Source organism: Macrobrachium nipponense, chromosome 18 (genome assembly GCF_015104395.2).
Source record: "Macrobrachium nipponense isolate FS-2020 chromosome 18, ASM1510439v2, whole genome shotgun sequence".
Classification (NCBI taxonomy): domain Eukaryota; kingdom Metazoa; phylum Arthropoda; class Malacostraca; order Decapoda; family Palaemonidae; genus Macrobrachium; species Macrobrachium nipponense.
This window is the reverse complement of record NC_087211.1, coordinates 60,762,135-60,779,741: the sequence shown is the minus strand read 5'-3', so window position 1 is coordinate 60,779,741 and position 17,607 is coordinate 60,762,135. Positions and strand designations below refer to the sequence as shown.

The window sequence follows — 17,607 nt, the reverse complement described above, 5'->3', positions numbered from 1 at the left end:
GGGCGGGGTTACCTCGAACGGAATCAAATACCCGATCCTGAGAACATCACCACCACTGCTCGCCCCTAGTTCCTGCCACACCTTCCAGTGATTTGCAGGCCCAACCCCCCACTGGTGTGGCCGAAGAGTGATGGGAGGCGCCCATCCTATCTTCTTGAGCCTCTCCCTCTTCCCCTAATTGCCCCTTCCTCTTGTTTGTTTCTATTGTGAAAGGGCCCGAAGAGTTATCTCTTTGGGGGAAGAGGGTCTTTTGTGACTCTATTAGGGATGCTATGTCACTGTCTTCTTTCGAGACATTCTGCTGTTGTCTTCCTCCAAAGGAATAGTTTTTGACTGTTAGAGGTTTTCCTAACTGCTGTTGCAACAACCTATCGTTAGTGTCCATCCTTCTTCTATCTATCGCTTCTTCCAGTATGGACCTCTGGCAACAGTTAGTTGCGATTCCAAGATATCCCCATTCATCATTGCTAACAGGGAATCCAAATCCACATTGCGGCTTAGTCTAGCCAATGCGCATCTCTCCTCATTAGCAGGATATTTGCCCAAACATTGGCACTTACGTTTGTCAGGTACGCAATCGCCTTGGACCCTGACTGTAGTAATCTAATGAACAATGGTTCATCTACTACTTTCCTTGTTGCTCCGAGGATGCAATTTTCGCCACTGCTGTTGACCAAAGTCTAACCCAAGGATGCAGCCTGAAAGACAGAAGAAGCTGTTGCTTCTAACGTGGCAGCCTCTTGGTACGTCATCGAAGGGCATCCATTTTACCTGATCCAGGTTAATCCAGCCTTAACCTTACAACATTAGGGTTCATTTGTCTAGACAGCAAAAGGGACCCTTCGGTTGTCGTATAATATTTCCTTTGCTTTATCATTGGAGGGGGAATAAATTTAAATGATCTATTAGATCTTAAGGAATTATCCCTCCTTGCAATCTTTTGCGTTGTACGTGTTGCAAGACCGATTCCGCATGACTCGAACAAGGCAATTCATACGACACCTTTGTATCCTCCCTTTAGTCAAAAACGCCATGTCAATTCAGGAGAAGCATACTGGCCGGTGTTTCTGTCTTCTCCGAAAGGCTATTGAATTGACGAATCAAATCAATAACCTCTGCATATGAGGCCAGAAACTCTTGGTTTTCTCCTTCCTCCGGCTCTAGTGTTACCACTCTCCGTCACGAGAGATGTTGTCTCGCCTCTATCTTCTGATCTTTGCTGGCCGCTGTTGGCTCGATCCAGATAGTCAGCAGGGGAACGAGAACGTCTTTCAACTCTTTCTCTGCTCAAGGATCTAGAGCGAGAATCTCGTCTAGATCTCCCAGATGAAGGCTCCCTTAAGACAGAGGTAAGTTCGTCTCTATTAGCATTGGCATCGTTTTCGAAGCGTCGGCGAGCCCGGCCTCAGCTTCTATCCAGACGGACACTGCCTTCACGAACGTATCCAGCCGAGGTTGCCAACTCTCTATTATTTTTCGTACTTTAATAGGAGCCTTATGTCCTCGTACGTATTTTGAACGGCCTTACGGGCGAAACTGGGACCTGCATTCCATCCTCTGCTGCACCTTTCGCGCCAACGTCGATTTTACCAGAGGTATCGCAGTTTTGCGATCCGAACTGGCAACTCCGCTCGGCCGCTAGCTCGCCGGGCCGTCACTCTCTCGCTTGTTTCGGGACTCTTGCGAACGGCTTCGCTGCCAACCACCCTTGTGCGAATAGCCACTGATTTTCCGACCTTCTTGCTGCTTGGAAATGACAGTTTTGGGTCCGAAGAAGAGGAAGAATTGATTCTTCTCTCTTGGCCCGAGGATCCGCTAGGAATACCCGAATCCTCCTCCAACGCTTGACTGGCGCTCGCCGTGACGTTATCGGATTAGCGATGACGCCGAACTAGAGGAAGAAGACGAAGAAGGCGAATCACACTTTTTCTTTTTGTCTCTCTTATTCATTCTCTCCTCTATATCCTGTAATTTCTGCATTACAGTTTGCATTGACGGATCAGAAGGCGTATTAGCGTCTGGGTGCAGCGAAATAGGCCGAGAATCGGTCTGTGACGTCATCACGCCTGCCATCTCAGAGTGTGACGTATGTTGTGACGTCATCCCTCTCTAGGGAGAGACTGAGAGGTTTCTGCTGGCAACCGCACGTTTGCTGCCCAAACTACCTCCCACGTTCTGCATCGCTGTAAATACTGAGTGGGATGGTGAAGCAGCGGCTTAATTCCCATAAATTGCAAGCCCGGGGGATGAGGAACATTCAGCGCTGCCGGACCCTGCTGGAAACCGTGACGTCATATAATGCGCAAGCAGACCATCCAAGGTTGGTACGCCTGGTAAGCCTAGCGCTGACCACGTACCATCTAACCTATGCGCTTGAGTAGCAGGAGCCTGGAAACAAAGATGGCGGATCTCCCCCTCTACTTGCTGGGAACAAAGGAGAGTGCAAATTATTCATAAAATTACCCAAGGCCCCTCCTGACGTTTCCGATACAGAACCGCTAGGAGAAACCGAAGGGGGTATGAGACAATTCAAAAGCAGGTGGAGAAACATATGGAGCAGCCTGGTTTATTACCGATACAAAAGAAGCCGGTAAGGTTTGGTCATCCAAAGATGGCGTCACCCCCTTTCTTTTGTATTGGCTTTTCCCATAGAACTTCTTCCACTGTTCCACCGACCAACCGCGACAAACAGAACACGGATTAGTAACCGTACATACGTTTTTCCCTGCACCTACTACACGTTGGATGAGGATCCGTCGACACCGAAGTTAGGAACCTAGAACAAGGGAAGCCACTGACTCCTGGGCATTTCCTTTGTCTCCTCTTCGAAGCGGTAGACGATCCCGATGTTGAGGCAAAATTCTCCATCATACCACGTATACACTCTTACCACACATGATCACACTTGGAGAAAGAAAAAGGAATGAAAAATAAAAAATGAAATGGATAAAGAACGGGCAAAGTGAAAAACCGGCTTTAAATGAGATAGACAGTAACACGTCTTATCTTAAGGCGTAGGAAAAATAACTGATGGGTCACAGGTAGCCGTGGGCATTCTGGGGGTATACATGCCCCGTGATCTGGTATAGATGCCATTAGTCCCTGGATCTCACAAGTGTAATTTTAATTCTACCGGTTTCCAGCTTGGCGCTAGTAAATCCTAATGTTAAGACCGAAGGTTTGTTTCGTGTATGAACAAATTATGAATAGAAAATGGGAATGTGACAGGTAAGTTTCATGAACAAAATAACAGGTATTACTATAAGGTATTTTTACGGCAAAATTTTCGGTTAACAGATTTGTAGAAATACTGTTCAGACCATAAAGGTTATGCAAATTATATTAAAAAATTTATTGAGAGTTATTACATAGGTATTAGGGTAAAATATATGCCACCGACACTGTTCTATGAAATATAGAGTTAAATAAGTGCAAATTTAGCTATGAGGGTGTCGATTTATAAATGTTCATACTTTTATGTTTAAAATGTGTATGAAAATGTATTACGTATAGGGTATTTTTATTTCTGCACAGAAATATGATAAAAAGGCAGCTTTTGAAACTGCCCTTCACATTATCAAAGAGGATGTTTTTTCAGGTCAAAAAAGGTGCAAATTTAGTGATTGATGTGTCGATTTTATAAATGTTCATGCTTTCATGTTTAAAATGTGTATGAAAATATATTACGTATAGGGTTTTTTCATGTTCGTTCTTGTCCGCCGCTGTTCCGAAAAATGCATTTACAAAGACTTCACTTGGTTATATTTTATTAATTTGGGAGCTAATTATAACTCATTTTGTTAATGAAACTTCAGCTTTTTGTTATAATGAAACTTTAGCTTTTTCTTATAAGTTTTCATGCATTTATGTTTAAAATGTGTATGAAAAATGTATTACAGTTTTTTTTTGTACATAAATATGATACAGTGGCAGTACGCATGTCCATTTGAAGTCTTTGCAACAGCCCTTTACATGATGAAGGCATAGGAGGGCTGCTGTAAGTTCCTTGGCCCTAGAATGCCAACTGGAAAATGGACCAGTTATCTGAGCCTTACCTGGACTTGCACTCAAGGCTGGTGAAATGGACAGCAGTTGGGGGGCCTGCTAGAAGTTCCCTGGCCCTGAAATGCCAATTGGAAACTAAACTTGCTAGTTCAGCATTATCTGGACTTGCGCAAAGGCTGGCAAATCAACAGCAGTTAGGTGGCTGCTGGAAGTTCACTGGCCCTGCTAGCTCAACACTGTCTGGTCTTGGGCAGAAGGCGGGCAAATGGACAGCAGTTGGGGGGGGCCCACAAGAAATTCACTGGTCTTACAATACCAACTGCAACTGGCCCTGCTAACACTACCTGGACTTGCACCCAAGGCTGGTGAATGAAAAGCAGTTGGGGGGCTGGTGGAAGTTGTCTGGCAGTGGAATGCCCTCTCAGCACCTCTTGTCTGGGGAGGAATCAGTAGAGCTGGGCGAAAGTTCATGCACATCCTTGCGGACATCTTTCCAGCGCCTCAGTGGCATGATCAGTATGGTCTTGGCCAGCCATTTCGGTGGCTGCGAGTTCGATTCTCGGGTATTCAACTGAGGTGTGAGATATGTGTATTTCTGGTGATAGAAGTTCACTCTCAACGTAGCACGGAAGTCCCGTAAAGCCGCTGGTCCCTTTGCTGAATAACCACTGGTTCCATGCAACGTATAAACACCATACAAACAAACAAGCCTTTCCAGCAGTTGTCCACAGAGGCCTGGGACTGATCACCATGCTCAGCTGAGGGGGTGCCTACCCATGGGCAAACCCCACCAACCTCTCTTGGACTTCCAGTATGCCTTCTCCCTGGTGCATGGGAGCCTTACAGTGACCTCTGCCTATGAGCATCGGTGGAATGGGCAGACTCCTCCTCCACTAACACTGCACTTTCACTGGCACTTTGTTAACACATTGTCCATAATGATTTTCACTGAGGCGCCTAATTGCTCCATGGTACTAATCATTAGGATAAATATTTGTTTGATCAACATGTGCTTCAAGGCTGGGCATGGCATCAGGATTGGAAGCATGGGGCTGGGTAAAGGAGAGGGTGAAATAGTTATGGGGCTGGTTATAGGGGATAAAACAGCAGGAGTAGAGGGAAGAACAGGTAAATTGGCTAAAAAAGATTGGGAGTACATTCTAGGTCAATCAAAAGTCTGTCCTCTATAATTAATACATATTGTGTGGGACTCATAAAAGGCTTTCGTTAGCCTAGTCGTGCAGCCTTTGCTGCAATAACGAATACTAATTCTACAATTGTCAGACATTGCCATAAGCTTAATCGTGAAAAAAGTCTAATAAAACCTATGCTAACTAGGAATAGCACTAATGCTATCAAAGATAATGAACAGACCACTAAATGGAGAAGTAGTAACCAGCCGGTGACCAAATTCAATTAATGATAGCTAATGAATAGGTCACTAAATGGAGAAAGAGTAACCACCAGGTGACCAAATTCAAATTAAAAAATCATTATCATGAATAACAGTTCTAACAGAACCTTTGCTAATGAAAATAGCAAGCATGTAATCAAAACACACAAATATGTCACTGCATGGAGACAAAAAACTACCAGTCAGTGACCAAATCCAAATTAAAGCTGCTTGGAACAATCAAAGTTCACTTGTTTATCAGCAGAAATGATTTGAGATATTCAGCTGTGTTGTACCTATTCCTACTGCAATCATGGATTACTGCAAATTTCAAATTTTAAAGCTGCTGCATTAAGTAGAAATAATTACTTGGTAAGTTACTTATATAAAATTGTAGCTTTCCTTTCCTGGATCTTGGAGAGAGAGAAAAAAAAAAGCTGGGTCTGAAAGCAGTGTCTGCTGTAAAAACAACTTAGTGCCATCTATGAGTGTGACATCAGAAAGGGAAAAAAAATTGAATAAAGAATTAACATGACTTACTACAGACTTTCAGCTGCTATATCAGAAATTTAAGTCTAAATCCATTGATTCTTATGAATCGGATGATCTTTGCAAACTTTTTGAAGTAGGTATATTAGGTTACAAGTCTTTCACTTTTTAGGTAATTATCCCTTCCTTGAAACAAGGAACAAAGCTTACCCATTAGCGTTTACAGAGGGTACCTTACGAATAATGTATATGTGCCCTAACGAATAAAGTATATTTAATATACAAAACCTATCCAATAGACAAACATACCAGATTACTTCTAAACAGAGAACTGCCAGAAAAAATTCATTATTTAATAATCCCTCAGGATAAAATATCAGACACTCTGAATTTGATTATTATATTTCTACTGTACTATATACTGCCATAAAACTAACAAAATATTTACCTGCTGATGAAAGTGAAGTGCTTCTTCATATTTTTGCAATTTGCGACATGCGTGAGCTAAGTTATTCAGTAACACTGCCCATTTTTCTGGTACAACAACCACCCCACTTTCTTCAACCAAGGTTACTGCTCGCCGCATATACTCTTCAGCTGATTCATATCTGAAAGAACGTAAACAACAATCCATTTAAATTCTGAGTAAACAAAGAGAATAATTAAACCAACTTCTATATTTTTCAATAGTCTAGTCACACTGAATCTTTTCCAAGTACAAACCATACCATATAATGTACATACTCTTGTGGATGTAACAAACCTTTTTACCTTATAATTCAAAAAGGTTTAAATGCCAAAACATGAGAATTGCATTACCTTATAATATTAGTATCATCTCTGTAATTTATCTTTTAAAAAAAAAATTGTTACATAGAATACATAGCATCAACTTGTGAGAATGCGTTACTACAATACTAGAAAGTACAGGCCATCCAAGGTTTAAAACAGAGGCGCTTCTGTTTCAAAAGAATGAAGGGTGGTCCCTGAAGTTGGGATAAACCCTCAACTTGATCAATCTCCATTTTATTTGCTTTGTTCTCAAGTTGAAATACATCTGCATCTAATCTTAAGGAGATAAAAGGGTTTCTGTGTAAAGCAATTTGCATGCTATAAAAAAATAAAATCAAAACTGTTCATATATACTTATAAACCAGTTTTCCAAGATACAAGAAGGTAATGGAGTGTATCTGAATCAGTCATGTAACTAACAGCTTCAAGGATGTAAGGTTGCTTAGTATTAAATTGTCAAATAACTAAAGCTAATAGTAATGGTGGTTCCTGAAAACAACACATGGTCCTTAGTTAACAAGGTTTGCCAAGCTGAGTATCATATAAATGTTTGAAAATCTACCTGGAAAGCTGTGAGAATCACATAGTGCTGATCTCTGCTTAATAATTTGATGTGCATTACAAAGGTAAGACATGTGTAGGATAGAAGCCAAGTTATTGGCCTACCATTTCAGCAACCACCAAAGGACAAATTTCAAAGGGTAAAGTGACACCAGTAAGCTATTAGTCTGACAAAGACATACTATGAACATTTAATTGGTAAGTTTTTATGTTATCTGAATGACCTAGCATGTGGATCTAACACCGAAGTCTGAGGACCAAGAAGTTCAACTGATGGCCAAACTTTGGTGTAACTGATCCTACCATATTATCAATCAATTCACTGACAAGTTCCTATCCATAGAGAGATTGATCAAGTCTGAACTTCTCTTTTCTTATTTGGATAGAATGCATTGAATAAGGAACAATTTTTCTATGCTAATCTGGACTATTAACAACATGTAAAGCAATATGATTCCCATTATCCTAGCTAAAGAGAAATTAGTTTCTAAAAAATGCACCTCTTTGGGAGATCACAATGGAACCAGAGAGCAGTTTCTTGTAAGAAACTATATAGAGGTAGTAATAAAAAAATAGTACAGTTAAAGAAAAGTTTGCATTTACAAAATAAAGTATATAATACATACACACAACAAAGTTTTGTACATAGAAACCACATGTACATAAATAGGCAAAAACATCAACTCAATACTCATGCGTACTTACTCTTGATTACTGAAAGCCACAACTCCAAGTTCATGTAACACAAAAGGATCTTCTGGTGCAATATCTAAAGCCTCCTTGAAAAACTTTTCAGCAAACTTGGGGTTGTTTGTGAGGCCATATTCCATTCCTAAATAGAGCTGTGGTAAATGACAACCCCTCATGAGTTGCGCTGCTTTGAAGTATGCTGCCATGGCCTGATCATGCTCGTTTTCAGCTGCAAATGAATGACCATATGCTATCCAAGCCGGCCCAAAAACTCTGTCTAATGCCGTTGCTTTACTCAGGTACCTACGTGCCTGTTCATTCTTACCTGAAAGCACAACCCTGCATTAATCTACTGACTTTACATGGAAGATTGAAGTTTTCTTAGTCTTTAATGATAGGTGAAACATCAGAATTAAAAACAAGTTATACATTTAGGAATTTAATTTTCATTACTTTTTGAGAGGCATCTGTTGATTATATTTTAAATAATAAATATGCATTCAATTTAATAATGCATTTGAAGGCTTTTAAATGCAATACAGTTTGAACCATTTTTGTATCCAATGTTCTTTAGCCACAGAACAAACATGATATTGTTATGATACAATAAAGTTTGTTCATACTTACCTGGCAGATATAATATAGCTGTATTTTCGAAGTCCGACAGAATTTTAAAAACTTCCGACACACGCAGTGGTCGGCCAGGTGGTTAGTACCCATATATCCCGCCGCTGGGAGGTGGGTATCAGGAACCATTCCCATTTTCTATTCATAATTTTTATTTCCACTGTCCCAGAGGGGAGGTGGGTGGGTACTTGATTATATATATCTGCCAGGTAAGTATGAACAAACTTTATTGTATCATAACAATATCATTTTGTTCATGAAACTTACCTGTCAGATATATATATAGCTGAATCCCACCTTTGGAAGTGGGAAGGGACAGAATAGAAGGATTTTGGGAAACAAAATGCATGCAGATGATTTACATCTTGGTTCCACCTGTTAGCATAGCTGGCTTCGTGGTTACTGCCACGTAAGTCTGCTTGTTGCTACTAGAGTTGCCAGCGAGCGGTAGAAGACCTATATAGCTGGTGCACTCCAGATGGATCTGTCAACAAAAAGGGGCGAGACCACGACGTGACTAGACCATATTGACCATACCATGAGGGCTAAGAAGTAAAATAAATATATATATATATATATATATATATATATATATATATATATATATATATATATATATATATATATATATATATATATAATATATATCACCACCTGACCAAACCTAGCCAAAGTTAAGGTGTTTTAACTAAGGCTTAAGAGTTAAGAAGTCGCCGTTGTCGGCGACTCAACAACTAAATTAAGAGCTCTTCCTAACCATTTTCTACAGGATAGGATGAGTGGTACTTCTTGCCCCCAAGATTGTGCTGCAGACACGTATGGCCCTAGCGAGCAGCAGATCTCATATGCCATCTTCACATCTCACAGGGAGTGTGAAGTGAACACAGAGTTGCCTCGCTAAAACATGGGGACTCAGGATGTTGCTGAGTGCCATGCTCTGAAATTGAAAGCTTCCGAGGCCGCGCCCTCACCTCGTGAGCATTCAGATAAAAAGATTTCAAATCTTTGTGCAAACAGAATGAAGGAGCATTTTTAAAAGAACTCCTTAACACTAAGCCCAGGCTGTTCTTCGATATGGCAAGTCTGGTCTTTTTCGGAACACTGCAGATTGCCCGAATGACTTCGACTTTCTTGAGTTTTATGTAGATAAAACTTGAGAGACCCGACAGGGCACAGGACTCTCTCTGGCTCCTGCCCACTAACTTGTGCCATCCTTGCTTCCAAAGCTCCTGGCCCAAGGACAAAACGGGTTTCCATTCTTAGGCCACAACGGAAGGCTTAGAGAGCACACCGCCTTGTGTTCTCTAAAGCCAAAACTTGTGACGATGGCTTAAAATTTCACTAACCCTCTTTGTCGTATCTAGGGTGGTTAGAAGAAGGCCTTCCTGATCACATGCAAGAAGTTAACAGGAAGGAGAGGTTCGAATGCTTTGACATCAAGAACTTCAGACTAACGTCTAAGTTCCATATTGAAAGCTTCGATCTGGACATGCACAGTCAGTCCGTCTGTACTAAAGTCAGGTGACCGACCAGTTGACCAGTCAGACGAATCAAGGACAGCAAGGCTGTACCCTGAGACCATAAGGCACTATTCTTCGCTGAATGGATGAGTGTCTGGACTGCCTGGGTGATTCAATCTAAGCAAACCTTGGGGTGTATCAACGCAACCCAACGTCGTCAGCGAATCAACTCCTGACTCGAGCTTCTGGTGCCAGGAGAAAGGAGCGAGGAGCAAAAAGGCGATTCAGTCCGAAGGAAGAATGCCTGACAGTCCAACCTGGTCTCATGTTACACGATCATCGGGGGTGTATAAACTCAACCGACTTCGTCAACAAGAAACTCAGGGCTACTATATGTCGCCTGATCTCGCACGAGTGTCTGACTCCGAGAAAACAGGTGAGCCAAAAAGAAGATGGTGAGCGAGTTTCGAGATTCCACAGAACTCAAAGATCGTGAAGGGCTTTGTTGTTTGACAGACGCAAATCTCTGAGCCCAAAGGCCGTCAACAACATATTTGCATATTCTTTAATAGTTGTGACTGCCAGCTTAACCCATTCTTCAGACGGAAATGGAAGACGGTAATCTTATTCCTGTCAACATCTCGATAGTCTGAACGTAGTCAGACTCAGAGCGGAGAGGTTACAGGTACCTTTCGAGTTAGAGTAGACCGACTCTCTCGGAAAAGGCCTTGGAAAGTGAAAACTAGGCAGTATGTGACCTCTGTGAATCTAGATCTGAAGGCACCAACATGGGGCGATCAGCGTCATTGTCGCTCCCTGGTGACGTCATAAATCCTCTTATTACATTTCCTAAGCGATTGAAAAAGGGGAAAAGAGACTAAACATCCATCCCCGTCAATATCATAGGATGGCGTTAATGGTACCGATCCCTGGATCGAGAATAAGGGAGCAGAGAAGAAGAAGCCTCTTCGTCCTCAACATATCGAAGAGAAGAATGAAAGGGCGTCCCTAAAGTCTACACAACTCTCAACTTACTTCTAAAGAAAGATTCCACTCGGAAGTAAATAGTTGCTGCCGTCGATCGAGACGATTCGTACGGACTTTTGCAATCCTGTAACGAACCTGTAGAGGATCGTTACATTCTATGCCTGTTGTTATAATAGGCTCTTTCTCGTAAACTCGAACAAGGACCGAGAGAAGATACTTCTTAAGAAATGAGAGAGCTGTGGAAAATCAGAGTTGATGTGGACCACTGGTTCCAAAAACTCGTTTCGAGGACTGGAGGGACGACCGAATTGCATTTACTTCTTTCAGATTAAGATCCAGGACATCTGAAAACCCTATCCAGATGTCCGGCACCTTCTTTCTATCATGAGCACTGAGAGATGTTCAGAATCATTCCTAGACCTTGAATAATATTTCAGTTTCCCGGTAGGAAAAAACGTGGTCTGAATTGCAGTCCTATTCGGGGGAAACAAACTTCTTCAGGAAGGAAATGGTTCCCTTCCCAGCAAGCTCATCCATTCCCTCCCCGAGTATGCTTACTTCCTAATAAGGCTGCGCTTTGCCTAAGCAAGAGAGCATATAAAAGTGCAATGTTGCGGTAGACTCGTAGTTCTATACCGTGCGGTAACGAGCACCGAAAGGATTAAGAGATAACTCTGTTGAACATAGTAAGGCAAAACGAATGCAACATTTATCATTCACGTAAAGAAATCCCTCAATCTTAGGCTAAAGTCCGTGATTGTAGGACAGAGATACAGTTTAGTCAGTCAATCCCGCAGGAGAGACGTAACCGCCAGCACAGAGATACGGTTAGTCAGGTCAATCCCGCAGGAGAGAGCGACGTAACCTACAGCGCATGACAGCGCACGATCTGTTACTGGCTTGGTTGGACAGTCAGACACAGCAGCAGCCAGCAGCTTACGAACGTCGTCTCTTAACTTTATGTCTGGGTTGCCAGCTACCCTATTCTACGAAGAAATAGGTCCGTTATTTTTTTTTGAGCAAAAAGACTCTCAAGCTGGTATATTTAAGCGAAACAGAAAACGCTAAATATATAGATGCGTTTGTGTCGTCAGAACACTACCATACAACGGTAAAAGATAAATCGGAAACTCCTGGAAGGCTGCAGGGAGTAACGATTAAATGTCCTTAAAATAGACAATAGACCTCTCGGTTGCCATCCGAAGAGGTAACTACAGCAAGCGTATATGACGTGAACCAAACCAGAAGTAAAATAACGCAAGGCAAAATATGAAATTATATCACAATAAAGTTTGTTCATACTTACCTGGCAGACATATATATAGATGAATTCGGAAATACAGATACATACATATCTGACAGGCAAGTTTCATGAACAAAACTTAAGAGAATCGAAGCAGTCAGCTCAAGCTTCTTATGTTATTGGACATAAGCGTTCATTGACGTAGTCTACGAGTCTATTTCTTGTACGAGTCTGCGAATGACGAATGAGAGCTCTTCCGAATCTTGTCAATAAGAGCTTATTCGCTTACGCAATATCAAGTTAATGAGATGTTTGTCAATGAGAACTAACCCATTTACGGGACAAAGAGATATTGTGTCAATGAGGGTATAAAAACCCACTTACTTGACAAAACGAAAGTATATTGTCAATGGGGGAAAGTCACTGAATTGACAAAACGTAATCCAGGAAGTCGAGCATTTAATTTTTCCGATTCCCGTCTCAAACGAGGAAGGGGCAAGAATCCTGCTGAAAGACCCTTTCAGATGGGCTAAAAAGCTTGCAAAATTATCCTGGGAAGAGGAAGAAACTCTCCAACCAGCTTCCTCTCCCGTATCACAACTAATGCCTGCTAAAGCTTAAAATTTATTTTGGCAGTATGGCAAAGGAAGTCCTGTCTTGCGCTTTCCTGAAGAGCGTCCTTTTGATGAGTGCCTTTGCAAGAATCCTACTGAACGTTGCCGAGAGTCCTGACGTGCAGGACATCGAGCCTTACATAACCCGTAACTGCCTTATCGCAAAGTCTTGACTGCGGTAGTGGCAACTTAAATTTATTGGCAGAATGGCAAAGGTTGCGGTAGAGCAAAAGAGATCTTCCCTTGAGCTTTCCCTAACTCCATCCACCTATGCGAAAAGCAATATTAATTGACAGAGACCTCTTGAATTCACGAAACCCGATGTCTTGCTGGGTTTCGAAGAAGAAGTTGTCTGTTCACTTTAAGCTTCCTCCGAAGCACTGCCTACTTCACATTCTTTGCAGGTGAGGTAGAAGGTATCACCGAAGGTAGAGGTAAAATTCTTTAGGCCCATATCTGAAACAAGAGCTTGAAGAGTTCAACAGAAACGTTCAGCCAGGGGCACCCCAACCTGAGTGGTGCGTGGGTGCAAGCTCGGCGTCCACTGCGCGCGCTCGGCGTCACGGAGCGCGCTCATCGTCTCCACTGGCTCGCGCTTGGCCTGCACCCGCGCGCGCCTGGAGTCCATCCGAGCGTCCCGGGCGTCCGCTCTCAAAAGCTTCCTGCTACTATGACTTCTTTTACGTATTTCTCGGTGGAAAGACGGACATGAGTTCAGGCGACGTTCGCCTTCTTACTTCTCACTGAAACGCATAACGAGAGAGAGAGAGAGAGGACGTGAAGCGTCCTCTTCTATAAAGCTTCTATTTAGAGGGCGCGAGTCCTTCCGAAAGCTCCAACCCCTGCATGGGGAGGACGCTTCGGAGGACGAGAAGCAATCTTTCAGGATTCGTGCACGTGCACGCACTTTGGCAGTCTGGGGATTTTCATCAGAAACTGCCGAAGGCACGCCAGATCGGTGGGGGTTCCTTGTAACCCTCCTTAGGCTTTCGACATGCTCCCTCCCCGGGTCCTGGGAGTCAAGCAGAGTCCCGGCCTGAGGCGAAAACGAGGCCGATCTGACGCACCCTCCACTACACAAGGGGTATCACTGCACTTCTGCACTTCACTTTTACTCTCTAAAGCAAGCACTTTCGATTCTAAGTTATGAATCGAAAGAGTATCAGAGAAAGGGCAATTCCTCTACAGACACTGCTTAGGGCCCGAAGGCAACACTGCAAGGTTAGGAGTAACAATTACAGAAGTAGCACTTATCAGCAATGAAGGAGAGCGAGCACCTCTCGTAGACATATTCATAGCCCGTAGGCCATACTACAGGGTTAGGCAAAATAAAGTCTACAGGAAGGTTATCAGGTTCACTACCCTGACTTTTGTTACTGATTAATTGCGTACATACGAATCATACGTCTTCCTTACGGAATTAGACATGTTTACTGATTATTGGGTTCATACAAAACATACGTCTTCCTTACGGAATAGACAAAGGTCTCACACTCCTTACATGACAAATCTCAACAAAGAAGCAAGACCCATACCCCTCGTGCATACCAAGTGCGGATCTACCGAAGCTTTCGGTAGCCACACCCTATCTTTGCAGACAACCCCGTCTGAAACTAGCCTAACTAGATTCAGATATTTTATGCAAAAATGAATCAAATTCAAATCAATTTAAGATAGCGTATGCCTAGCCACAAATCCAAGTAAATAAATCAAAAGACAATTAGGATACTTAGCGGCAATGAAGTTTCCAAAATCCTAAGACGGAGGTACTGAAAACAGGTGTTTTCAGCACCGGCGACAGAAAAATTATGAATAGAAAATGGGAATGGTTCCTGATACCCACCTCCCAGCGGCAGGAATGGGTACTAACCACCTGGCCGACCACTGCGTGTGTCGGAAGTTTTTAAAATTCTGTCGGACTTCAGAAAATACAGCTATATATATATCTGACAGGTAAGTTTCATGAACAAAAAATGCTGTAATTACCATAAACATCTTGATGATGTATGAGCACACTAAAAAGAATATTACACAGTGATTTGTGTATACTTACCTATCAAATAATAATAACATCCAACAGCAAACCAAGCAAGGGCACTTTCAGGATACAGATCAACCAACTTGTGTGCTAATAAGAATAAATCTGAAATGATAAAATTTCTGTATTATGTGATGTAACTATAGTGAAAACAAAAGCAGGTGAATCCCTAGCTTTTTACCAGAATATTAATGTAAATATATTTGCTGTAAAATTCATCAAATAATTTTTAAATACAAAGTCTACAGAACATTAATGGTAAGTTTGATCAAACATGTGCTTGCTTTTAATTCTGAACTTGGTCTGATCTGCTGTGAAGGGCAAATAAATCAATCAATTTGGTAAAATGCTGTATCAATGGACATTGTAAAGACCAATACATTCAGGCAAATTGCTCCCAATAAAACCTACAGAAAAACAAAGAGAAATCAACTTACTATTTGATTGTTTCAGTTCTACCAAGCATGATATGTGTATAGGTAAACAGCCAGTGTGATATGGGTCTTTTTTCAAAACTCTGAAAAAAAAGTCAATAAATAAGTTTTCCAAAGATGACAAATTGCATGATGAAAATACTTACCTAAAGAAAAACAAATGATCATATCTATAATAATAATCATTTAAAAATTTGGTAACATGAATAATCAAGTATTATTCATGGAAGAGAATGCTTGAAGGGTAGATTTTTTTAATGAGAAATGAAACTGGGGAAAAACTAACTTAAAGAAGATGGACAGCTAGTTATTAAATAAAAAACATTGTATTTTTCATTGATAAGTTTAAACTGGATTCACAGTAGTTAAGTTTAAAATGCTGTCCTTCTAACCGATAAGTTAAAGAAGCTGGAATCTTCAGGGTAAGTAGTACAGAAGTTAGTCTCCTAGATGGTAAGTTGAAGAATTTGGACTTTCATTTAAGTTAAAGAAGCTGGACACCTAGTTGATAAAATTCTAAATGAAATGCATGAAAAGTAACAAGTAGGAAGTACACAGCTGTGATGTAGGAATGCTGCAAAGAGCCTTTAATGCTGTCTACAGTGGGCAATGAATGGTATATTGTAGGTAGTAACATACGCAAGGCCTAGTAATAAGAAATGGCAATAAACAATTTTTTTTACTAAGCTCCCTATCCTTACATAAATTTGCTTCCTGCTATATCTCCTTATTGCAATCCTTGCTTTGAGAGAGAGAGAGAGAGAGAGAGAGAGAGAGAGAGAGAGAGAGAGAGAGAGAGAGAGAGAGAGAGAGAGAGAGAGAGAGAGAGAGAGAGAGAGAGAGAGAGTTTCTAATAACTTAGCAAAATAATAATAATTACATACTCCTGTGTTAACCGATGACATTGTGCAAAATTACAGTTATAATATAACTTTTCTGCCTGTGCTGTAATGAAGTCTGCATTCAATGCTAAGGGCTCAGCAGGTTTTGGCAAAGGTTGGTTAGGCGAACTGTATTTATTCACTCTAGTTTCGTAAACAGCCGTTACCACAGCACTTTCAGGCTCACTGCATACTTTAGAGAGAGGTAGTGAAGCCAGAAGCTCTTTTTCTGAAAGGAAAAGGTAAAAAGTTTTCTTAAAAAAGGAACAAAATAAAATTGATGTGTTATAAAACCCTAACATTCCAGTCTGTCACAACGAAAACTCCATGTAGGTCAGAGTATACTCATATATATATATATATATGAGAGGAAAATACAAAATCTAAATTAATTTCAAGTTTCCATAAATACAAACCACTTACTTTACTTAAATAGTAGCACACAGAATGCTTGAATTACACTAAGCGAGACCTTCACAATCTGGAAGAGCCCAGCCTATACTGTTGAACCAAACTCACATGACAACCTCCAACATACCAAAGGCATAAGCAAAGTGGAATGTCTCTGAAAGGTTTGGTTCAAGGCAAAATAACAACAAAACAAAGATACAGCCACCTTTTATGTGCTGTTAAGCTTGTGACATAATGACACTCAATTCTCACTTGAAGATATACATTTTATCTGTGTCACTGGAACAATAACCTTTGGGGGAAGGGGGGGGGTCCTCCGAACAGGATCATGGTCACCAGAGGGCTACTTCACTGTAAGCTGAGAGATCCAAGAGCTTCACCAAGCATAATGGTGGTAAAGATAAGAGCTTCATAAATAAGCTGTGCCGGAGACAAACTTAAGCACAAGCCTGGTTCCAGTCTTGATCATGCTGGCAGCACCATGTTCAATATGGGAAACTTCTCTATGTAGGCACTGGTTTCTGTTACTAACAATACCTCAGATGAAAGATGAACTGCTATATAAGGCAAAGTATTAAGTTTATATGATAAGTAAGTTGAATACATCAACAAAAAGGCTCCCTGCTTGTGAGAAATGCCAAAGGTCATGGTGAAATACGCTGCTACTTATTTGATCTGCTAGCACCACCTCCACTGATAATAGTGCCATGTCTGCAGTATAACGTGGTAACAGGAATAACACTCACTAAAAATCTCCTGCATTTCTAATGAGAATGAAATTTCTTGCTTGTACAGGAAGTTCTTGGTCTGTTCATCATCAGCAAGGTTAGCCAAAGCCAAACTATCATTATCTGCCAAAGGCAAAGTAAAGCCTTTTGTTGTATCTCCAAGTAACATCAGCCTCTGCCTGTTTCCCCCATACAAATTCATTTAGGTTAAGGCTTCCAATAGATCTGACCCATTTGTGCTTGCAAAGTACCGG

General features: G+C 41.4%; 1 protein-coding gene across 1 annotated transcript in view; it reads right to left on the bottom strand.

The window, feature by feature from the left end:
* The window catches only part of LOC135197093 (cell division cycle protein 16 homolog), a gene marked incomplete at its 5' end in the record, with an annotated part of 67,500 nt that overhangs the window by 28,664 nt on the left and 21,229 nt on the right, over positions 1-17,607 (bottom strand). Inside the window, 5 exon segments of the mRNA XM_064224052.1 lie at positions 6,336-6,495; positions 7,946-8,255; positions 14,915-15,004; positions 15,337-15,416; positions 16,218-16,443. Coding sequence (XP_064080122.1) covers positions 6,336-6,495; positions 7,946-8,255; positions 14,915-15,004; positions 15,337-15,416; positions 16,218-16,443 — 866 coding nt within the window.